The 25050-nt window shown below is 43.6% G+C and overlaps 1 protein-coding gene across 1 annotated transcript in view; it reads left to right on the forward strand.

The window, feature by feature from the left end:
- Positions 1-25050, forward strand: part of whrna (whirlin a) — a 386194-nt gene that overhangs the window by 181786 nt on the left and 179358 nt on the right. Inside the window, exon 2 of the mRNA XM_060935544.1 lies at positions 18036-18254. Coding sequence (XP_060791527.1) covers positions 18036-18254 — 219 coding nt within the window. The remainder of the gene's footprint in view (positions 1-18035; positions 18255-25050) is intronic.

Raw genomic sequence — 25050 nt, forward strand, 5'->3', positions numbered from 1 at the left:
GCTCGGCTCGGCGGAGCCTGGAACCTGACACGGAAGGTCTTAAATAAAACGAAGTTATGTTTAAACGTTAGTTTGTCTACCCGTGCTCTCATTAAAATTATAGTTTAGCAGATATTCGAGCAGTGATGTTCCTAAGCTTCCTAAGCTTGCTGGGGAAGAATACAATAAATCGACATTTGTTTCATTTTAAAAACAAGAAAACAACTAGCCTAAATGAGCGCTATTGCATTAAGACGTACAGGCAGGGAAACGACACAAACAACCCAATGCATCTCTTTTTTTTAATAGCAAAAATGACGTGTCTTCTGCAGAGAAGGGAAACATTAATACATCTCACTGTGCTAGTGGTTAGAAAAGTCAGAGCGCGGTCAGGAGCGCGATGGGGGGAACAGCCTTGCGCAGTGGCTACAGTGTATACATGAGTAGCCTATGCACTGAACATCAAGACTGCCGCAACGTCGGCTCAGATTGAAAGTGACGGCAGTGAAGACGATGTATACTGTATGTAAGAAAACTCTGCCACAACTTGCCAATCATTTCAATTGTGTGTTTTATTATTGTTATTATTAGGCTATTATTGTTATTGGTAATGGTAACGGTAAACATCCGTCAAAATGATCGACGGCCTTCAGCTTTTTCCGTCATAGCTAAAAAAAATCCGTCAATGACGGACGATTGTCGGTTAACGCGACCTATGAAGAAGGTTGTGTGTTCTTTAAAACTGTTAAGTGTTGGCTCTGTGAACAGTTAAGATCATATCAGCGTTGCTCTTCGCTATGGTCTCATGTTCGACCCATCCACCCATTATCCGTAACCGCTCATCTTGTGCAGACAAGCTGGAGCCTATCCCAGCTGACTACGGGCGAAAGGCGGGGTACACCCTGGACAAGTCGCCAGGTCATCACAGGGCTGACACATAGACTCAGGCCCTGTCCACACGGCAACGGATTCAGGTGACTCCGATACAATTGCTTATCGTTTAGGCCTGGCGTCCACACGGCACCGGCGTTTTGGGTGCCCAAAACACAATCTTTTTGAGAACGGGGTCCAGAGTGGAAAGATCTGGCAACGTTGCCGTTGTGAAGTCGTCTGGATGAGTAGAACGGATTTGTTTACGATGAAGTCACAACCACATGACTGTGAGTGCTTCACGCCGGGTAGAAGTGTAACGAACTCGATGCGAGTTGTCAACAAATCCTATAACTTGGTTCATGAAACGCGCTTACAAAATATTTTCACTGTGAATATTTATTGTGTAATGGTGCAAAGTGAGAGAGAGAGAGAGAGAGAGACTCTGCCCTTAGGGCAGAGTCAATCCCGTCAGCAAAAATAGGGAAAAAAGGAGCGATCTCACCTCTTTAGATGTTGGTTTAAGTCCTACAATACATTCCTCAAAAAGGGCGTAGAAGAGCAAATTAATCCATCAACGTGTAGCATTCAATTTATTCCGGACCATTAAAGACGCCGCCTTCCGCGTAGAATCATACGTCATCCTCGCCGCCATATTGGATAGGTCAAAGCGGAGAATAAAGATTCATGCGCTGCGTTTAACTGTACCAATAGGTTTACCGTCCAAACGAGATCACATGGGATTACCTTTCACAGGTGAGAAACAACAAATTAATCCATCAACGTGTAGCATTCAATTTATTCCGGACCATTAAAGACGCCGCCTTCCGCGTAGAATCATACGTCATCCTCGCTGCCATATTGGATAGGTCAAAGCGGAGAATAAAGATTAGCTGCGTTTAACTGTACCAACAGGTTTGCCGTCCAAACGAGATCACATGGGATTACCTTTCACAGGTGAGACTGGAAAAATACTTTTCATTGTATTTGGTCATTATAATGTAATTTTACGAACAGATTTTCCTGACTTTGTGGCTAATATGAAGTCTCGCGCATGATAGTTTATGCGCATGCGTCCTTACTTCTTCTATTGTTCTGGTGTCTCCGAAGGGACCGTCTTACAGCGCCCCTAGAGGTGTGGCATGTGTATTGCATCGTTTTCAGCAAGCGTTGCGTTGCCATATGGACCTGATATTTTACTGATCGTTGCCCATTTGGACGCGATATATTTTTAAATAACATCTCGTTGTCGCTGTCGTGTGGATGTAGCCACAGACAACCATTCACATTCACACCTACGGTCAATTTAGAGTCACCAGTTAACCTAACCTGCATATCCTTGGAGGAAACCGGAGCACCCAGATGAAACCCACACAGACACAGGGGAGAACATGTAAACTCCACATGCAAAGGCCCCCGTCGGCCCGAACCTGGAATCTTCTTGCTGTGAGGCGACAGTGCTAACCACTACACCACCGTGCCACCTATGTTCTACCCAATGACTGTATATAATGTATTGGAGGACAATATGGCACCATTGCCTCACATTGTGCATTTTTGAAGCCTTTTTTTGGGGGGCGGGGGGGGTCAGTATGGAAGTCACCATCTTGCAAAAAGTGGAGCCAAATGCCGCTTTTCCACTACAAACGCGGCTGAGCCGTGCCGTGCTGAGTCGAGCTGAGCGGGGCTGTTGGAGTTGCATTTCGACTACAACCGCGCTGAACCGTGCTGGCTGGAAGTGGGTGGACACATTGGGTGGAGTTAGCGAAAGTGGGTGGACGTCACGTGATGTTGTTAAGCAGCGCAAACAGTGACATCAGTGACAGTGGCGGAACAAGTCAGAGCCGGGCCAGGGGCGGGGCAAATGACCGGGTCCTTTATTAAAGCTTATCATAACATCATTTTAGGCTACAAAATGTCCGCAACTGCGGTGTTTACCAATTTCAACACTACCGGGTGCAACTATGTTATTTAGTACATCAAGTCCTTTAAACGAACATGTAACTCAGAAACAAAAAACATTAGGATACTGTACATGGCTCATAATAAAACATCAGTAGCCTATACTGCGCACATTATTTGAAGGGCATACGAATGAGCGCTCAGAGGTTGCAACGGTGACAGGAAGAGTCAGAAATAAAAGGAGGGCGGTGCAAACCTCACTGAATGCACTGTGTTTACCAATTTCAACACTACGGGGTGCAACTATGTTATTTTGTACATTAAGTCCTTCAAACGAACATGTAACTCAGAAACAAAAAAAACATTAGGATACTGTACATGGGTCATAATAAAACATCAATAGCCTACTGCGCGCATTATTTGAAGGGCATACGACGAGCCTTGCGCTCCGCGAACTCGTCCACGATGCTCTGTATGTCACTGATTCAGTGAGCTTTTAAGCGGTAGTCTCACGACCCGGATAGTAAACAATACACATGGAGGACATGGAGTCGTTAGTGTTGCTGGTCTTGGTGCTGTGGCTTGTTGTCACCGACAACGCGGACAGATACTGGCAAGAGCGTATAGATGAGGCGAGGCGCATAAGGCTTCAGAAATTCTCGTAATTCGTAATTATTCTTCTTCCGGGTTTGCGGTGTTTACAGATCCCAGCGCGCTCGCGGGGCGTGTGTGGGCATGTGAGGACACTCCTCCTCACCAATCAGTGCACAGGGGAGTGTCTGCTCACGCCCCCAGCCTCACTCGGCTCGGTTTGGCTCGCTTCAGCCCCACTCCAAAACGGTGCGAGTTTTAGGGCCTAAGCAGGGCTGAAGCGAGCTGAGTCGTGCTGGTTTTTGGTAGTCGAAACGCGAGCCGTGTCGGGCTGAAGTGAGCTGAAGCGAGCTGAAGTGAGCTGAAAAAGGGTAGTGGAAAAGGGCCAATAGTCTGCACAGTAGAGACTCGGAGCCAGCGTATATGCAGTAAATAAAGCCGGATGAGCAGTGGGTCCGCCTCTCACTCACCCATACAACCTCTGTGCATGCTCGTGATCACTTACTGGAACGTCCAACTTAAATGGTGCTTCAGCTAAGTCAATGAAGTATATGTTTTTTTTTTTGGTTTGGTTTGGTTTTTTTCCAAAATGGCATGGGAAAATCGAATAGTGATCACAGTGCCGTGAATCGTTACATGCCTAACACTGACAGTAGTTCTGATTGTAATTGTAATGACAGGATTTATATCTAATGTGCTCCTTCGAATAAGTTATTTTTCAATCGTGACGGCTCATTCACAGGGACCTGTATGGTGAATGGGCAGCATAATCGATGTCAGATTAAAACTCGTGCTATTTAACAAAGAGTACCGCAAGTTGGCCTGGTGGTTAGCGTGTCCGCCTCTCGATCGGGAGACCGTGAGTTCTGCTCACGGCCGGGTCATACCAAAGACCATCATAAAAATGGTACCTACTGCCATCTGGCAAGGCACGCTGCAATACAGATGCGAATGGGGAGTTGAACTCTCGCAGTTACCAGAGGACTAGCCCCCCCCACTGTAAGCCTAGCGATGTAATAGGCAAGAGGCCGGGGGCTACGGAAACAGAGATCGGTGCCGCCCTATGCACCACAGGCGTGGGAAGGGACTTTGATTTAAAGTGCATATTCTGGACCAATTTCAGTTTTTTTTCTATGAAAGTATGTCCCTTTACACACACATCCAGAAGGGTAATTTTGCACAAGGCCATCTGTCTACAGCAGAAAAAAATAACAAAACGTGTCTGGAAAAATCCCAAGGGAGTCTGGAGCCAGATTCGTGACGTTACCTGCGGAAGCGCGAGCAGGCTGCGCGAGCTTTGCACGGTTTCAGTGCACAGCCTGTGTAGACCAAGCGCTCCCATTTCTCTCTCATTGTCCGGTCTTTTGGAAGACGATGAGTACTAATCCCATCATGATTGGTGTTGCTACACCCTCCTACGATACATCTGTTAACCATTTTAATAATTACGCGATAACGTTGAAGAAATTTGCAGAAAACCACCAGGTCTTTTTCTCATAAACAAACCAGCGCTGACGTAGGAGTCAGAAGGAGGCGTCCCGCACGTGACGTCAAGAAAATCAATGTTTGCCGGGAAATCCAAATGCCAAGTTTTTTCAGAGGCGGACCAATTCGCCTCAAATGGCTTGATTTCAACTGAATTTTTCTGGTATTGCGCAAGGTAGAAAAAAAAATTGCACAAAATGCAAAATGTGACAGATATTTGACCAAAGTTTAATATAAAATAGGAGAATTACACTGATCTTGCTCCTGAATTTACCCGTGATATGCACTTTAACAAAGAATACTGTATAATCACTGATATCATGAACCTTTCTCTTAGGAGACGTTCTGGTTTGTCTTATTAACCTTGAGAGGGAAGGAAAGGCTGGTGAAGGAACGACTGTCTGTACTGTAGCTGCAGTAAAAACAGGAACTTGTATTGTGGACATTTCATAACATTGAATAAACCGCTGAAAAGCCTGACGTTGTTTATTAATACATTAAAAATGGTACTTATTGGTATAAGAGGAATAAAACACTTCAGGATGGTAATGATGTGGATTATTTTTCCATAACGTGTTCTTTTGTGGCGGCACGGTGATGTAGTGGTTAGCGCTGTCGCCTCACAGCAAGAAGGTCCGGGTTCGAGCCCCGTGGCCGGCGAGGGCCTTTCTGTGCGGAGTTTGCATGTTCTCCCCGTGTCCGCGTGGGTTTCCTCCGGGTGCTCCGGTTTCCCCGACAGTCCAAAGACATGCAGGTTAGGTTAACTGGTGACTCTAAATTGACCGTAGGTGTGAATGTGAGTGTGAATGGTTGTCTGTGTCTATGTGTCAGCCCTGTGATGACCTGGCGACTTGTCCAGGGTAGGGCTGGGTATCACCAGATACCTCACGATACGATACTATGGCGATATTTTGCCCACGATAACGATAATATCACGGTACAGCGATTCTGCGATAATCGATATATTGCAAGAAATTTCAACCACATCACAATATCTGCGTCACTGAACAAAATCAGAATTTATTGACCACTGTAAAATTACATTTCACATACATAACTACACACTCTTGGCAGACATATATTTGTCTCTATTCTACTGCTGGCAAAACCAAGAGTTGCTTCACTACAACATACAGAAAATTCCCATGTCTGTGCTAGTATTCTCAACTTTTCTGTAAGCATGGACACGTCAGTGCTGCTTAACAAGCAGAATCAAATTGTTTTATGAAAACTTAAAACTTGCACTGCAGACTGCACATACATTTCAGTGCTAACACTAATATCAATTTGTTCTTTGTAAACTTGAGAACATATACCTGAGAACATTTAACTTGTGCTTATTTTGCAGGAACAACACACTGTCTGAAACACATTGAAAAGTGCAGTGGGCATCTTAATTGGAGCATCTTAATTTAATTGGAGCGAAACAGGTTTTGCAAAGTGCATTCTCTTTGTCCGGCTCACTGTTTTTTTTTTTTTTTCTCCTTTCCTTTGGAATCCAAAGTGCCTCCAAACATCTGCCTTAAAGTTCGGCGGCGTCTCTAAGTTTATGTTAACAGCCATGCTTGCCTGTTTTTTTTTCCTCACTGCAACCGCCGGGGGAAAAAAGAGAAGACGAAGAGTGCCTTGCAGTGAGGTAGCGGCACAGCGACACCTCGCGGAGCGGAGGTGCGGAAGTCGTACTGGATTTACAACCCGTCTGAAACATGATTTTATTATTTGAAAAAATATCGATATTCAAATTTTGAGTATCGATATTGAATCGGAAGACAAAGTATCGCGATATATCGCCGTATCGATATTTTTGCACACCCCTAGTCCAGGGTGTACCCCGCCTTTCGCCCGTAGTCAGCTGGGATAGGCTCCAGCTTGCCTGCGACCCTGTAGAACAGGATAAAGCGGCTAGAGATAATGAGATGAGATGAGATGTTCTATCGTGTTTTATTCCTTACGTATACGTCTATAAAGTTCTGACCTGTTTTGCTTTATGATGAGATATAAAGCCCTACCGGGTGAGCCGTCCCCAGACACTGCAGCAGCTGCAACGCTCACTGATCATCCTAATAACTCTATTTTGGTTTCAGGAGGTTTCAGATGTCCATCACAGCTCCACTACCATTCAAAATTATGCATATGCTTTGCTCTCTCTGCACACTCATTCACTGTATAATTGAACGCGTTACATTGTGCGCACAGCACAGCAGCCACCATCTCCTAATGTGGCGTTTTGTTATGTTAATTCCCACAAGTGGACTCGGGGCTTATCCTTTTATATGCACACTCTATAAGCACAGTCTGTGTCTTTATATCCGACTCCATGGACACACAATTCATGTTTGTTTTCTATCCTTCTGAGGACCTTCTCTTGACATAATTAATAATCCAGCTAATTAAAGCGAGACGGCCTTTCGATTTCATAAAATCGGTGAAATTGAGTTCCCTCTGAAATGTGGTCATGGTGATGTATGTTTATTTCTGTAATATCTCACAAAATATCAGGCCATTCTGTGGCTGGGAAGTTATTTCATTTGAGAGGATTCCCGAGCATGAAATCACTCGGTTCGCGCAGTCAAGCAGACAGAGGAAGTCCGGCGTGCACATGCGCAGGTTTACCTTCTTCTTCTTCTTTTGGGTTTTCAGTGTTGCATTACTGCCATCTACAGGTTTACCTTTGAGCGTGCACTGACAATTCCATCATTCTGTCGCTAAACGAACAGCTGACCACACCGAGGTGCTCACCGATAGTTTGATCCTGCGTTTCCTTTCCTTCGTATATAACATAACATCTTTTCTTTTCGTTTTCCGTTACTGTAGTCGTTTCATTCGCGTCCTCCATTTTTCTCTCCTGTTTCACATTTGTATCCCACAATGCCTTGAGCGAACGTGGAAAGCCCACCATGTGATGCATGACGTAGCATCTTGAATTGGGTCATGGTGAAGCAGGAAAAAATAGCAGAGAATTTAGGGCCATGTGGCCCTAAATTCATTAATTGTTCTATTAAAAAAAAAACTCATAAAATTGGCAGTCTGTGATTCAAATTCAGTATTTTTCGGTCCACTAAACAAAAATAATTGGGTGTCGGGGAAGATTCTTTTTATGACATAAACTTGAAAAATCTGAAAGGCAGTCTAGCTTTAACACACTGCCTGCATCTGAATCCAAGCCTTATCTTAAATTCAGTAACCAAAATACAATTTTTGGCTCTTTTACAGTTTTTTGTTTTTTGTTTTTTTTACTTTTTAACCCTCATCCTACCATGCTATTTTACACCTTAATCTTACCATGTGGGGTCCGTTTGGACCCCAATACTTTTCTTTAAAATTAAAGCTTATAAAGACAAAATCACCAGATAAGTTTTGTTCAGAACATCTTGTATTAATAACAGCAATACACTAAAGGGCCCAAGGCATAAAGAACACACTTAACCTTCATCCTACCAGCCAATTTTACATACACAAACTACCAGGCGGGGTCCGTATGGACCCCAGGAGGGAATACCTTGAAATCAATGCAGTAAGAACCAATTCAATGCAGCAAACAGACATAACTTTATTGAAGAACAAAATCCACTATGGCTGAATATCAATGATGTATTATAAATGCAATAACATTGCAATAATATTGCAATAACTAGCATACATGTAGCAAATTATAGCGCCACAAAAAAAATTGGCATTATATACATGATTTTTGCAGCTCATGCAGCTGTAAAACATTCTGGATTACAACTTGGGTCTTTTCTTACAGAATTTAAAACAAAAAAGTAATTGTAAAATAATTTAGGGCTTTTGTTTTGCAGCCTGTGCTTATTGCAGCAGTGGGGTCCACACGGACCCCAAGAAGGAATGCCTTGGTAGTTTCATTATGGAACATAAAAGAAATAAAAGAAGTTAACTTTCAGTGTGCTATTCAATTATAAAATGAAAGACAGATAAACTTTACTCTGGGGTCCGGTTGGACCCCAGTAACAAATTAATTATACCTTCACAATGCAAAAAGCTGATCTTCCGGTGCTTTAGTGTTTTAATTAAGACATAAATTCCGACAAATTCATAAAACGGTGAGGCAGTATGTCACATATTTTTAAAATGGCAAACAAACATATAGGTGCGGGGTCCAGATGGACCCCACTTGGTAGGATGAAGGTTAATTAAAAAGCACGATGCAGGGTCGTACACACACACACACACACACACACACACTCCTCCACTATGGGGAGAAATCTTATGTCCAGGCAAATGTCCCAGTAAGATCAAACGTGTCAGATATTCTTATACTTGTGATTCATTTGATGGTGTATTTTTTAACATTCTATAAAAATAAGAAAAGGAAAGTGTATGAAATAAAGTGTGCCCAAAATACCTGTCAGCATTTCTGTCCTTATTGGTCCTTAGACATGGATAAATGCACACACACCTACTACCTGCTGTGTATCTGAAGCTGCCTCAACTTCTAATTCAGGTCAAGATTGCTTTCTTGGTCCTCTGGACACAACAGTAGATAAACATTGAAAACCATGTCCTTCTCGTATGTGTGTGCGCGCGCCCGCCTGCCCGCCTGCTCGCCTCTTGTCATGTAAGCTGTTCTCAATGCACTTCTCTCCAAGTACTTCCTGTCATCGTTACTCCCTGTAACGATGACAGTATTGTATAGATTCTCCTTCTATTCGATACGCTTTGCTTTTTTTTTTACACAGTCAAGAAATGTTCCCGTCAGCATTTTAGACAGACAGCAAATTTAGATCATTGCTGTCATGCTGCATTTTATTTATCATTATTCGCTTTCGGGCCATTTATCCCATTTTTCTTCTCTTTCTCACAGGAAATCCATTTTCACTTCCTTCTTTCATTTTCCTTATGTTGCTGCTTCAGGCAGGCCAAGTACAATTTTTCAAATGCTGGGTATTATATAAGGGGAAGATATTCCAGGATGTAAATATTAGTGGACAGCTGAGTACATGATTGGATCCGAAAGCAATTTAAGGACAGGAGAAGCGGGATTATTTCCGACTGTGCTCGATGCACTGTTTTAATATGTTCTCACCTGTGTGTGTAGAAATTATTCCACGAAATCGAGTCGTACATGAGCTGATAGCTATAAGCCATGTATGACGAGATTGACTGGAATAACTGTTTTATTCTGTTCACTGGTTTTGACAAGCAGAGCATTTTTACTTTTATCTCACCTCATCTCATTATCTGTAGCCGCTTTATCCTGTTCTACAGGGTCGCAGGCAAGCTGGAGCCTATCCCAGCTGACTACGGGCGAAAGGCGGGGTACACCCTGGACAAGTCACCAGGTCATCACAGGGCTGACACATATGCCGCTTTTCCACTACCAATGCAGCTGAGTTGGGCTGAGCCGTGCCGTGCTGAGTTGGGCTGAGTCGAGCTGAGTGGGGCTGTTGGAGTTGCATTTCGACTACAACCGCGCTGAACCGTGCTGGCTGGAAGTGGGTGGACACATTGGGTGGAGTTAGCGAAAGTGGGTGGACGTCACGTGATGTCGTTAGGCGGCGCAAACAGTGACATCAGTGATCTTTTAAGCGGTAGTCTCACGACCCGGATAGTAAACAATAAACATGGAGTCGTTAGTGTTGCTGGTCTTGGTGCTGTGGCTTGTTGTCACCGACAACGCCAACAGATACTGGCAAGAGCGTATAGATGAGGCGAGGCACATAAGGCTTCAGAAATTCTCCTAATTCGTAATTATTATTCTTCCGGGTTTACGGTGTTTACAGATCCCAGCATGCTCGCGGGGCGTGTGTGGGCATGTGAGGACACTCCTCCTCACCAATCAGTGCACAGGGGAGTGTCTCCTCACACCCCTAGCCCCACTCGGCTCGCTTCGGCTCGCTTCAGCCCCACTCCAAAACCGTGCAAGTTTTGGGTGCTAAGCAGGGCTGAAGCGAGCCGAGTCGTGCTGCTCTAAGGTAGTCGAAACGCGAGCCGTGTCGGGCTGAAGTGAGCTGAAAAAGGGTAGTGGAAAAGGGCCAATAGACACAGACAACCATTCACACTCACATTCACACCTACGGTCAATTTAGAGTCACCAGTTAACCTAACCTGCATGTCTTTGGACTGTGGGGGAAACCGGAGCACCCGGAGGAAACCCACGCGGACACGGGGAGAACATGCAAACTCCGCACAGAAAGGCCCTCGCCGGCCACGGGGCTCGAACCCGGACCTTCTTGCTGTGAGGCGACAGCGCTAACCACTACACCACCGTGCCGCCATTTTTACTTTTATTTTTTGCAAATTCGATAAATATATACTTTATACAAAATGTCCGACGAAATAATTTCCGTTTAGAATGCAAACAAACCGGCGAAATGACATTAGGAATTTCTGAAAAATGCGATAATAATAATTCTTGAAAAATAAAAAAAGGTACGTTCTTACCATCAAATACTTTCATTCCATATTTTGTTGCTTTTCTGTGTTTTTGTTGTTTTGTTTTTGAGGAGAGTTATTTATTTCATCCTCGCTTGGTTCAGCAAAACGCGCCGCCATTTTGTTGTTCTTCTTTAGGGTTTTTTGCTGGTTGGCAAACCAACTTCAAAGTGCATTACCGCCACCGACTGGGCTGGAGTGTGGAACAAGAGATATTTTCCTGAAATACTCAAGCCAGCCAGATAAAACTAACAACCACGCCATGGTCAAAATCACCAATATCACATTCCCTCCTCATTCTGATGTTTCAAGGGAACGTTAACCGAAGCTCTTGACTTTTATCTGCATGATGATATGCGTTACACTGCCGCCACCTGACCGGCAGTATCTGGGACTAAAAAATTGAAAATGAATCAAAGAAAGTACATAACAGTTGGTGGTCATCACTAATGTAGAGTGAGCATTCCTGTGGGATTGGTACAGAGTGGTATCATGGTGTGTGTATTGGGACAATCATTTCACACTCTACAGGAGTCACGTATACTGTCACGCAGTGAGACAGGGGACTGTATTTGATCTGCAAAGTGATGGCTGCCATTAGTGGCTTTCAGAGATCAATGAGCCACAGCACAGAGGAGCTTTTCGTTCATTCCAGTGCTCCTCATTCAGCCTGCCTGCCTGAGAGACTAGAAGCCTCTAGAAGACTAGTGTGTGGGTTTAGGAGAAAGAAGGATGTACATGGATATCGGAAGTGGCAAACGAATTTAACAAATCCAGTAGCCTAGGTGGAAGCGTTCAAAGAATGGATTCCACTTGGTTTTTTATTCTGATTCTTCTTCTGTTATTACATCAAATTAATTGCATAATAATAATCATCATAATTATAAACAATTATCCGCCTCAGGCTCAGTGAATATTGATGAATAACTTCATCTCGGCTATTATTCACGGATATCAACCGAGTCCGAAGCGGATAATTGTTTTAGTATAAATGCGCAAGTGGTTATTTAAAAAACAAACAAACCATATTTAAAAAAATATTCATTTCAATCTTCAAAAGCGGCATGCAAATGTAATGCGTGTTGACTTGTCACTTATCTACGCCGACTCGCATAAAATACTTTGTTTTGAAATCGATAAAACAAATCACAATTCCACCTTACCTTTGAATAGATTTAGACCAAACTTCGTAGCAAATAATCTTTAAAAAATAAACTTCACTGCTTTTAAGAACAGCATTTTCTTTCATAATTTGTAATTCTTCATCACCTACGGTGACGAAGTGATTGGCCGTCATTTTGCTGAGTCACGATCGAGAAATAATTGTGGAGAAATGATTATCGAGAAATAATCCGAATCTCTCGACCAATCAGAGCGTGATTTACGATAATCACCTCCATATTTATACAGTATTTTTATTGTTGTTGTTGTTCCTTATCTCAAGGCAGTAAAATTTGCATTTCCTTTTGCTCCTAAAAAGTTAATTATGCAATCTAAATCATTTTATTTGTATTCCTCTCATTAAAACGCTCTTCTCTAAGCTTAATCCTGGATTTTTATCTCATTTGCATCGTCTCGTCTCGTCTTCTTCCGCTTATCCGGGACCGGGTCGCGGAGGCAGCAGTCTAAGCATGGAAGCCCAAACTTCCCTTTCCCCAGACACCTCGACCAGCTCCTCGGGAAGAACACCGAGGCGTTCCCAGGCCAGCCAAGAGACATAGTCCCTCCAGCGTGTCCTGGGTCTTCCCCGGGGCCTCCTCCCGGGGGGACATGCCTGGAAAACCTCCCCAGGGAGGCGTCCAGGAGGCATCCGAAAAAGATGCCCGAGCCACCTCAGCTGGTTCCTCTCGATGTGGAGGAGCAGCGGCTCTACTCCGAGCTCCTCCCGAGTGACTGTGCTTCTCACCCTATCTCTAAGGGAGCGCCCAGCCACCCTGCGAAGGAAACTCATTTCAGCCGCTTGTATCCGCGATCTTGTTCTTTCTGTCATTACCCAAAGCTTATGACCATAGGTGAGAGTCAGAACGTAGATTTACTCATTTGCATTGTTCTGTAAAATTTGTACTTGAAATCAGGTCCTATATTGCATAAAATTGGGATGAAGCCACGATGATTGAATGACCAAACCATCTTAACTCAGGATGCATCGATAGCGATACTGGTATTGATCCAATCCCATGCTCATTTCCTCAAGACGTACAGTAAGTTTAGTGTATGAATGTACATACAACATGAAATGGCAGTGATCTGGTTGTTTTTTTTATGAATTAATGATGAGAGGCAAATCAAAGCAAATATCGAAAGAAGGCGCAACTGCATCCTCCTCCAATACAAGCAACCTGATTAAACATCATAAACAAAATTCAGTCTAACCAGTTCATTGCATGGAAGCAACGCCTAAGCAAATGCTAGCTAGGTGAGGGGAAAAAATGTCTACAGACAATGATAGGTGAGTCAAAATAACAGCTCTTCACCAGTTCTTGGTGATCAGCCACCATCGGTTATTAATAACGAGATTGTGACGCTTTTTTTTTCATCAAGAATATAACTATCTCAGGGCCCGTCCACACGAGTACGTTTTTGTCGAATCTGCATAAACACTTTATCGTTTCGGCCTCGCGTCCAGACCAGGGCTCTACAGTGCGCACATTTCACTCGCATTTGCGAGCGAATTTTTTGGCATGCGAACGACGAAAAAAAAACGCGCATTCGTGCGAAGGCTTCTTGCGGCCGACAATTTAGGAAAGCACTGAGCACAGGCGCGATGAGTTTAACATTCTAAAATGTATCAAACGTTAAACTGCAAAGTATGTAAATCCAGCGCTGGATAGCCTACCTAATATAGTGTAACGAGTAACGGCCTGTATTGTTGTAAGAGTGTGTGTTCAGTGTTGTGTACGTGCGCGTGTGTGTTCTGCCTGCGCCTTGCTCCCTGTCTGTAGTTGTGTGCTTTGCCTCTGTCTTGCACTGCGGTGGTTCCCACGGTAGCTGGGGGGGAGAGTGGAAAAGTTAAATTTTTTTTGCCGTTCTGCCATGCTAGTGCGTTTTACCGGGCCATGAGATTTCAGCATTTTTATTCTTCTCGGTCTGTAGCTTGAATAAGTTTAGGCTACTGAATAACACTTTCAGTTAAAGGTGAGTCTGGTGCTTTTGTGCTGACGCTACAATAGCCTACTATCACAATAAATATCCCCCGTAACATTTCCCGTTTTCTACTCCTCTTTCTGTGATTGCCCCTCTTTCCCATGGTTGTATGTTGTGGGTGTGGCATTAGGTGGGAAAAGTGCTTTTTAGGGATTCATCAGATCATTCAACTGAGAGATAACTGAGAGCTGGTTCGGACCGAGCTGAGAAATATAGTCGCTGTGCAGAGAATAACGGCATTTTTTAAAAGCAATGATGGTGGAAACAAGAATAAAAGAACGGACGAGGAAGAAAGTGTAGTGAAGAAAGCTAGGACGGGATAAGGTGCGGGAAAATTATATAATGAGATGGAAAGCACACACCCCAGTGCAAACATTTAGATGGGAACATACAACACAGCAGAAAAACAAATCTGTGGTTGGTTGAAGATAGCAACTGGACTTGTTTGAAGATTCTTGAAAACATTTCGCCTCTCATCCTAAAGGCATCCTCAGTTCTGTCTGACTAATAGGGAGTATCCAGTATTTATCCTCTCATGGATCATCATAGAATCCGAATCAGAATGCTGATGGCTGCATTGTAGGTGGCTGATAAAAGATGTCATATGCCGCTTTTCCACTACAAACGCGGCTGAGTCGGGCTGAGCCGTGCCATGCTGAGTCGGGCTGAGTGGGGCTGTTGGAGTTGCATTTCGACTACAACCGCGCTGAACCGTGCTGGCTGGAAGTGGGTGGACACATTGGGTGGAGTTAGCGAAAGTGGGTGGACGTCATGTGATGTCGTTAAGCAGCGCAAACAGTGACATCAGTGATCTTTTAAGCGGTAGTCTCACGACCCGGATAGTAAACAATAAACATGGAGGACATGGAGTCGTTAGTGTTGCTGGTCTTGGTGCTGTGGCTTGTTGTCACCGACAACGCCAACAGATACTGGCAAGAGCGTATAGATGAGGCGAGGCGCATAAGGCTTCAGAAATTCTCCTAATTCGTAATTCTTCTCCTTCCGGGTTTGCGGTGTTTACAGATCCCAGCGCGCTCGCGGGGCGTGTGTGGGCATGTGAGGACACTCCTCCTCACCAATCACTGTACAGGGGAGTGTCTGCTCACGCCCCCAACCTCACTCGGCTTGCTTTGGCTCGCTTCAGCCCCACTCCAAAACGGTGCGAGTTTTAGGGGCTAAGCAGGGCTGAAGCGAGCTGAGTCGTGCTGGTTTTTGGTAGTCGAAATGCGAGCCGTGTCGGGCTGAAGTGAGCTGAAGCGAGCTGAAGTGAGCTGAAAAAGGGTAGTGGAAAAGGGCCAATAGACACCCACCTCTGTTGCCTTGCTCCAGCATTCTGATTCAGATTCTATGATGATCCATGAGAGGATAAATACTGGATACTCCCTATTAGTCAGACAGAACTGAGGAAGCCTTTCGGATGAGAGGTGAAACGTTCTCAAGAATCTTCAAACAAGTCCAGTTGCTCTCTTCTACCAACCACAGATTACTATGTACCTGGATGACTGAGATTCGTCACAGACAGAAAAACAAATAATATACAGTATATACAAATGGTGCATGTCACAACACAGCAGAAAAACAAAGAATATATATACAACTGGGCGTGTTGAGTTGCAGATGTTAATTGCACATTAGTTATAGAAACTCAGTTCAGCTACAAAACTCAGGATATTGCACTGTATTTGGTATTGCATTGTATTGGGTATGGCTGTAAAAGTGTAGAAATCTCATCTCATTATCTCTAGCCACTTTATCCTGTTCTACAGGGTCGCAGGCAAGCTGGAGCCTATCCCAGCTGACTACGGGCGAAAGGCGGGGTACACCCTGGACAAGTCGCCAGGTCATCACAGGGCCGACACATAGACACAGACAACCATTCACACTCACATTCACACCTACGGTCAATTTAGAGCCGCCAGTTAACCTAACCTGCATGTCTTCGGACTGTGGGGGAAACCGGAGCACCCGGAGGAAACCCACGCGGACATGGGGAGAACATGCAAACTCCGCACAGAAAGGCCCTCGCCGGCCACGGGGCTCGAACCCGGACCTTCTTGCTGTGAGGCGACAGCGCTAACCACTACACCACCGTGCCGCCCAAGTGTAGAAATATAAATATAAAATGTGCAAAAGCTATAAAAACTAAAAAGTTGCTCTGTGAGGTTGCACTGTAATAAGTATTGCACTGTATCAGGTAAGTGTGAGAATATTGTCCTTTTAGGTCCTTGTTGGTGCATCGTTGCACCTGCCAGAAGTGGCATCAGTCAGTGCATGTAATTAGCCTTTTTCACATTACGTCACTTGCAGAAGAACCTCACATCCGTTTTCAGCCTTTTGAATGGAAGAAGAGGCGGCATGCTAATCTGCTGGCTAACAAGTAGCAACCATAGAAAGTCAGTAAACTTCCTTTCCAAAACAAGGCAGATAGGTGACTGGAATGGTCGCTAACAATACGTAATGATAAACAACAATGCGCAATATTATCAATCTTATCTGTGAACGACACGGTTTTGTTAACATATGTTGCCGCCGTATACCTCTTCTTCCATTCAAAAGGCTGAAAACGGATATGAGTTCCCCTGCAAGTGACGTAATGTGAAAAAGGCTAATTGTTCAAGGTGGTTATGGCCTGTGGGAAAAAACTGTTTTTGAGTCTGTTGGTCCTTGCTTTGATGCACCTGTAACACCTGCCTGAGGGCAGCAAGTCAAAGAACTCAGAGCCAGGGTGGGAGCTGTCCTTGATGATGTTGTTAGCTCTGCTGAGCTCTGCTCTCTGTTTAGCTACTGTTTGTTCATTCTTTCAGTTGTTTGTTATTCATTTGTTTGTTCATTCATTCATTCGTTCATTCTCAATTGAATTTTGCATTTTATGTGTTGGTGTGTCTAAGGTTTGCGCTGCAATAAACCTTTAAAATAAAAACCTACTTGTGCTTGTGCCCCCATTTTTTTTCCCTGTGCTCCTAAAATTTTTAACTTAGGAGCACGTGTGCTCCTGAAAAAAAGTTAGTGTAGAGCCCTGGTCCAGACGGATCTGGCTTTTTCGAGGTGTGAAACCGGTATTTTTTGAAAACAGGTCCCAGAGTGGGAAAATCCTAAAACGCCGGATAGCCCGGAGTCGTCTGGATGGCGAATGCGGATTTTTTTCAGAAACGATGACGTATAAGCCCCGCCTCTCTAACCTTTAACCTCAGCCACCGCCACTAGACGCGTCATAACAACAACAATGGCGGACTACAGGCTTGTGCTCGTACTGCAGAAACAACTCAGAGTTGCGCTGGCCATGATCGTCCTCTTCTCGTGTTATGAGCTTGTTTGTAAACAGCGCATGACCTTTATACGCATGCTCCATGGCTTCTCTTCTGGTTTTAGTGTATTGGTGTGGCGGTGTCACAGCACCACATACAGGCCTGGCCTATGTACTACAGCGTTTTGGGTCGTTTCCAGTGAATCCGTGTGGACGCAGATATTTCTGGAAACGACGCCGTGTTTACGGAGATTTTTTTTTCAAAACGACAGCATATTGGGTGAGGCCGCGTACTCGTGTGGACGGGCCCTCAGTCAGCCTGCTAATGACTGCTAATTACTCCTCTTTTCAGATGTCTTACTATTTTAATGAGTTCTCTCGCATTTGTTTCCACCTCACACTGTGATCCTCTGTTTTTCCCTCGCAGGTGCTGAAAGGCAGTAAGAAACTGTGCATGTCGGTGCGCTCCATGGGCCGCATCCCAGGCGGTTATGTCACAAATCACGTGTACACATGGGTGGACCCGCAGGGCCGCAGCGTCTCCCCTCCTCCAGACCTGCTGGAGCACCGCAGCGCGACCCTGAACAGAAGCCACGGCCAACAGCGCAGCCACATGCAGCTGCTGCAGGACGGAGACGAGAAGAAGGTGAGGCAGGACGTAAATATCTCAGCATCTGAATGGAACGTGGTTCAACTCAAAACAGCCTGTGCAAATTATTTAACTAAAAGTGTAATAATAATTGATACTGTCATTAACTCTCCTGTCTGCTTCTCCTCCACTTAGCATGGGGCAGCATGAGTCGAGCCCCAGTGGGCCTCTATTAGCATCTTTTATTAAACGCTAGGTACAAAGGTAATGCTTGGGAGAGAAATAACCAGAGGTGGACAGTAACGAAGTACATTTACTTGAGTACTGTACTTAAGTACACTTTTTGAGTTTCTGTACTTTATTTGAGTATTATTTTTTTGGAAACTTACGACTTAACTTCACTACATTTGAAAGGCAAATATTGTACTTTTCACTCCACTACATTTCTATCAAGGTAGGTCCTCGTTACTATGAAGCAGCTTTGAAAGTGGATGTTTTTTCTTTTCTTTTCTAAAACGTGATTTGTTTTTTTTCCCACATGACACTGAGACAGCCTATCAGTAATCACTAGGGTCATGTCACGTCCATAGACTGGATAAAATCAAGTTCAGTGATTTCTCAGCAGCGTTATTTGAACACGATCAGCTGATGGCAGAATGGAAGGAGGCGGTTCTTCTGGGGAATGCACGCACCCGTGGCCCATGAACCAGGGGCGTAGCCATCATTTTAGAAGTGAGGGGGACAAATTGTTCAGAGGTCTATTGAGTGATTTATCATCCTCTCGCATTCAATTGCACCTCTCCTTAGCAGCTAAAGAACCACATAACCACAAACAGCACAGCACCAGGGACCTGACTTTAGTTCTTTAAAATGATATACTATCAAAATCTAAAGTCAAAATCTATAAATCTATAAAGTAAAATTTATAAATAGAATTAAGAATACTAGTAGTGACATAGCTAGTTATATTCTCTTCTCACCTGCGACCCTGCTTAATCATCCCTGTTGGCCTCTGGTCCACTGTCTCCTCTCTCACCCTGCTCTTTCTATTGTGGCAATAAAGATTAAAAAATATGTGGAAAGCAACATTTTGAAACAGAATTAGGAATACAGTAATAATAATCAGCAAATTAATGTACTTTAACTACCACAAAAATAAATTAAATCTTCACAAAAATAACAGTCAAAGGAACACAAATACATTTATATTCTTATTTTCTACCTAGAAGTGAGTAATCTTAGAGTAGCCAAAATAGTAATGTTACTCAAGTAAGAGTATTGTTACTTTAGAATAATATTACTCAAGTAAAAGTAAAACGTATTTTGCAACAAAACAACTCTTAAGAGCACAATTTATCCAAAAAGTTACTCAAGTAAATGTAATGGAGCAAATGTAACTAGTTACGTCCGCCTCTAAGGGCGTATTCACACCTACGTTGTTTGGTCCGGACCAAACGACCAAACGAACCAAATTTCCCTTGGTCCGGACCTTTTGGGTTGGTCTGAATACAAACCACCGAACTCTGGTCCGGACCAAACAAGCGGACCGAGACCGAGCTGCAAGGTCGGACTCGGTCCGGACCAAAGGAACCCTGGTGCGGACCTTTTGGAGGTGTGAAAGCAGACCGGACCTAATCCGACAGTTTTGCTTTTTTGTACCTCGGGAGCTTCCGTCGTTTGTCGAGCATTATGGGAAACAGAGTCTTGACACTCCACCGCAAAGTGCAAACACTGTTTCGGTTGTCAAGGGAACCTTACAACAGTCGTTCAGTCATTCAGACCAGTGGTAGGCTAGACTACAGAGTACAAAAAATGAGTAGGGGGCAAATGTGGGCCGAGGAAGAAACGCGTCCCCTTGTGGATATATGGGCATACGTCCACATATCTGAGCTTTTGGAGAGAACACACAAAAATGCCGACGTGTTTGCTGTATTCAGTGAGAAAATGAAGGAGAAGGGGTTCACGCGCTCCCCAGAACAATGTCGGCTAAAAGTGAAGAAACTCCGTCAGACCTACAGTAAAATCAGGGACATTCTTTCAAAAAGTGGCGGTACTAGCGACGCAAAAAAGAAATTCATCTATTACGATGGATAAGGCGAATATCCCGACACATACCTCCTCTGTCTTGCGTGAAGAGCCAGAACTGTCACAACATGATGTGCGCTCATCAGCGCTATCCTCTGTAGCCGCCTTGCCCTTTGAAGTCGTCGTTGATAAATTACTTGTACAACAGCATAGTAATCACACAATTGTGAAAACAGTAAAAACTGGAAAAAACATATAGCTTTGATGACATTAAAAAGAATAACAGCACGGAAAGCCTCCATGACTACTTTTGAACTTAACGCTTTGTGCGCGTGTCGTCTCTGACCAATAGCTGAACGGCCTCAGGGCGCGTGGCTTTGTTGACAGATTTTGGTCCGCTTACTAAAATGTACAGTGTGAAAGCGAACCGCACCAAAATGAAAAAAAAAACCAAAAACATTTGGTTCGGACCAAAGCAAGTGAACTATCGAACTGTCCTGGTCTGAATACACCCTAAGTTAGCTAGCTAGCTTAACTAACTAAATTGACATCTATTTGTCATCTTTTAGCTAAACATTATCTACATTCAACAGGATTACTCAACTTACACGGTTTGTTTGGAAAAAACTGTCTAAAGTCTTTAGCTGGTTTGCTGAACATACGGTACAGAAGCACTGCCCAGATCTGAATCGCACCAAAGATACTCATACAATATTTTCTAAAGCGTCTCTGATCACACATGACAGCGGTGTTTGTTTGCCGCCTTAGCTCCGTCTGCTCATGATGCGTTTAGAGGCGGCTCGGAAAAACACGTTTCCACATGTTAAAAATGAATTGAGTGCTTGTAATGGCTGTAAAAAGTGCGGGGGACAGAGGGCACAAATACGGGAAGTGCGGGGGACATGTCCCCCGCGTCCGCTACGCCCATGCCATGAACCCATGTTTCAGTTTTCTGAAAGGAATATAGATTAATTTTGTTTTAAATGTTTGCTTTGTTTACCGAAAACGAACCACATCACAGCCTACAAAAACTCGCCATCCAACCTGCAGAAGCATATTGAGGTTTGTAAATGTTTTATTCCAAGAGAAAGCTTGTAACGAAGTTGTCTGTGCTTTTAGAGCTAGCGATAACGTTGCAATAGCTATGCAGTCTGGCTAGTCAGATAACTTTCTATGGATTTTCCCGCCAAGTTGCCGTAGCCTTGTCCACGGTTAACATTTACACATAGCTAGTTAACTTGGACACTGTTAGTTAGCATGTAAAAACGGAGTTACGCTAACATGACTAACGTTAGCTTATCTGAAGTGGTTTCAGAAATGTTTTCGTATAATCTTGACAAATGAACAAAATGTAGAAATCTTTCTTTTCTAGTAGCGTTAGCTACCCAATATGATTTCGAGTTTGAAAAGAGTTTGCTCGTGTGTCAGGTGGGGTTTCACTGACTAGCGAGCTTAACGTTAAACCACCATGATGCACGGCACGCGTTCATTTTGTGAATTCACATTTCTGTCTTTGGTAACGGCATTAGCTATTGTAAGTGTTGTGGCAATCATACAACGATGCGTGGACAGGAAATGTACTTTTAATACGTAAGTATTTTTAAAAGCAAGTACTTCAGTAAAAATTTGACTGTACAACTTTCACTTGTGTCAGAGTAACATTTGACCAGTGGGATCTGTACTTTGACTTACACTACCGTTCAAAAGTTTGGGGTCACTTTGAAATGTCCTTATTTTTGAAAGAAAAGCACTGTTCTTTTCAATGAAGATCACTTTAAACCAGGGCTTTGAACCGGAATTTTTTTCCTATTGGTTCGTTCCGAACAGAAACGGAATTTTAACGTTTCCGGTTTTGGGTTCCACCATTAAATAGACGTTCCCGAACCGGTTAGAACAAAAAAATTTCGTTCCCGGAACGGTTAATTACGTTCCCTCTCAGCTGTTTAACAAATGGCTATAAAATTATGTCTCTGTCTCATCCAGCTTAAGCCAAATGTAGGCTAATTCTATTACAACCTTCATTAAATAAGACAAGAAATAATTCAAAACAATTATTATTTCAAATGTTGGCGATTTGGATTCTCAGTATGTCTTCCCATCTACACAAACAGAAAAAGTGCCAAAAATGAAAGATAATTCGTTTAGTGTGTTACCAAAGGCTAGTCAGGCCCTATAGAGGGCTACCGCATGACGTCACCGCGCCGCGAGATTTTGTTAGGCGCCATATTGGAAGTACACATCTATGCAAGTACATACATACATAAACTACAGCTGAAATGTAGCCAGGGCCAGTTCTGCCCTAATCTGGACCCGGGTGCAACATCGCGCAACCCCCCCCCCCCCCCCCCCCAAAAAAAAAAACCACCAGTCTAAATCAGGACAACCATCACATAACTATAAACATTTTATATCAACTATTTTAACTAAATGGGCTATAATAAATAAGCCTGCAGGCAGCCACGGCGGGCTGCCTCAGAAAAGTAACCATTCAATGACACAACTGAAAGCCTGCAGCCACGGCGGGCTGCCTCAGAAAAGTAACCATTTGTCCTACCTTAAAACTCGTTTTGCATTTTCTGCCTCCTTTTTTGTATTTTCGACCCTCCGTTTATTTTCTTTCCTTTTCTGAAAACCCGATTTGTGTCCAGACATTTTGTTCTGCTACCAACGAACTAACTCGTCAGGTCTCGTCTCTCGAGCCCGCGATGATTCCCGTGGGAAGGGCAACAACTGATACATTTTTACAAACAGCCAATAGGGAGGTTGCATCGTTCAGGCGCTTCTTTGCTCAGACACTCAGTAATGCATTTACTCACTAGTAGTCCACCTTCCCGCTCTCTCCATTCAGTCAGCGAACGTCACACAGGAAGTGAACCCCAGCGGGTCATAGAAACTTGCGCAGGAGAAGAATGACTATTTGTAGGCTACAGAAACTTTGAGGAACGAAATAAAAACCGGTATTAACCGGTTACCATTATTTTTAATAAGCGTTTCTGTTCCGGAACATAAAAACTAATAAAGTTTCTGGTTTCGTTTCTGTTCCATGTGAAATAGAAAAAGTTCCCGGTTTTCGTTCCTTGAACCGGTTCAAAGCCCTGCTTTAAACTAATCAGAAATACACTCTATGGAGCACTTGCATGTGACGTCACAGCCGATCCAGATTGTGACAGACGCCATCTTGTCGGTCAAACGCCATATTTCCGCCTTCTACTTCTACCTTTTCTTCTGGAAAACCCTACTATATACAATTCTACTACAACGGCTGCGGCTACAAGCTCTCCCTACCTGTGCACGTTTTTTTATGTTTTTTGTGTGTATTTTTGCGTGTTGTTCGTCTGTACCGGACTTCAATATCCACTACAACCGTATGGACTTACTGGACATTGGTTTCCAGCAGAAAGTGACGGTTTGTAGCAATTTCCATCGCATGCACAACATTCCGGACGAGATAGCGAGACCAGCGGGGTCTCCGTGGATTGTTATCGGGTCTGGCAGGTGAAGGAGGCGGCGCCGGGAGCGGAAGCAAAAGCGAGTCTGCAGAGCCGGCCTGTTGACCAAGCTCAGAAAACAGCCACTCAAATCTCCACTGCTAAGCCTCTATCTCTCCAACGCTAGATCCATGGTAAAAAAGACGGACGATTTGGAATTACAGCTGGAATTACCTTTTTCTATTCTATAATCGGCTGGTCAGTGCTATACTCAATACTTAAGTGACTTACCTGTCCAATGAGGATTATTTTCTTGTTTACAAGATGCCACATCTGAGTCGCTGACAAATCCTGAATTTCTGTAAAGATAACTGTCCAGAGATTTATAAGCACGTAGTGCTTCACCACTGAACAGCGAGGGAAAGTTAATGAGGTAATATACACATCTGGGTAATTATACACATCTGGGTATTCCTCTGGTCGTGAAAACTCCGTCCGGTAAGCCATAAGGGTCACTAATCTGTAGATCGTTTATTTTAGACATGTATCTAGTTATCTGTTCATTAGAAAAATGAGCCGTGTAGCCCGTCGGTTGAAATTGATCCATTCTGTACACGAGTGCAGCAGTATTCAGCTGTGTTTTTTACCGACAAGATGGCGGCTGTGTACTTTCCGGTCACGTGACTGCAAGAGCTCTATACATTGCTAATGTGGTAAATGACTATTCTAGCTGCAAATGTCTGGTTTTTGGTGCAATATCTCCATAGGTGTATAGAGGCCCATTTCCAGCAACTCTCACTCCAGTGTTCTAATGGTACAATGTGTTTGCTCATTGCCTCAGAAGGCTAATGGATGATTAGAAAACCCTTGTACAATCATGTTAGCACAGCTGAAAACAGTTGAGCTCTTTAGAGAAGCTATAAAACTGACCTTCCTTTGAGCAGATTGAGTTTCTGGAGCATCACATTTGTGGGGTCGATTAAATGCTCAAAATGGCCAGGAAAATGTCTCGACTATATTTTCTATTCATTTTACAACTTATGGTGGTAAATAAAAGTGTGACTTTTCATGGAACACACAAAATTGTCTGGGTGACCCCAAACTTTTGAACGGTAGTGTAAGTAATGAAGTTGGGTACTTTGTCCACCTCCGGAAATAACTGTAGCATCTAGAAAGACAAGCAAATCAACATAACATTAGCATATATCTGTTGAATAAGAACATTTTTTTAACAGTTGCTGATTCAAAAGAGGTAATCAGTGTTTCATGGTAATTTAGAATGGATAGAGCTATGAATGAGGACTTAATGAAGATTAACACAAAGTTTGTACATGAAAAAGTTTGCTACAGTTTTACTTTATTATTTAGCTATTTATATATTTTACCAACGGGCGCTCGAA

Source organism: Neoarius graeffei, chromosome 12, assembly GCF_027579695.1.
Source record: "Neoarius graeffei isolate fNeoGra1 chromosome 12, fNeoGra1.pri, whole genome shotgun sequence".
In the NCBI taxonomy this organism is placed as follows: Eukaryota; Metazoa; Chordata; class Actinopteri; order Siluriformes; family Ariidae; genus Neoarius; species Neoarius graeffei.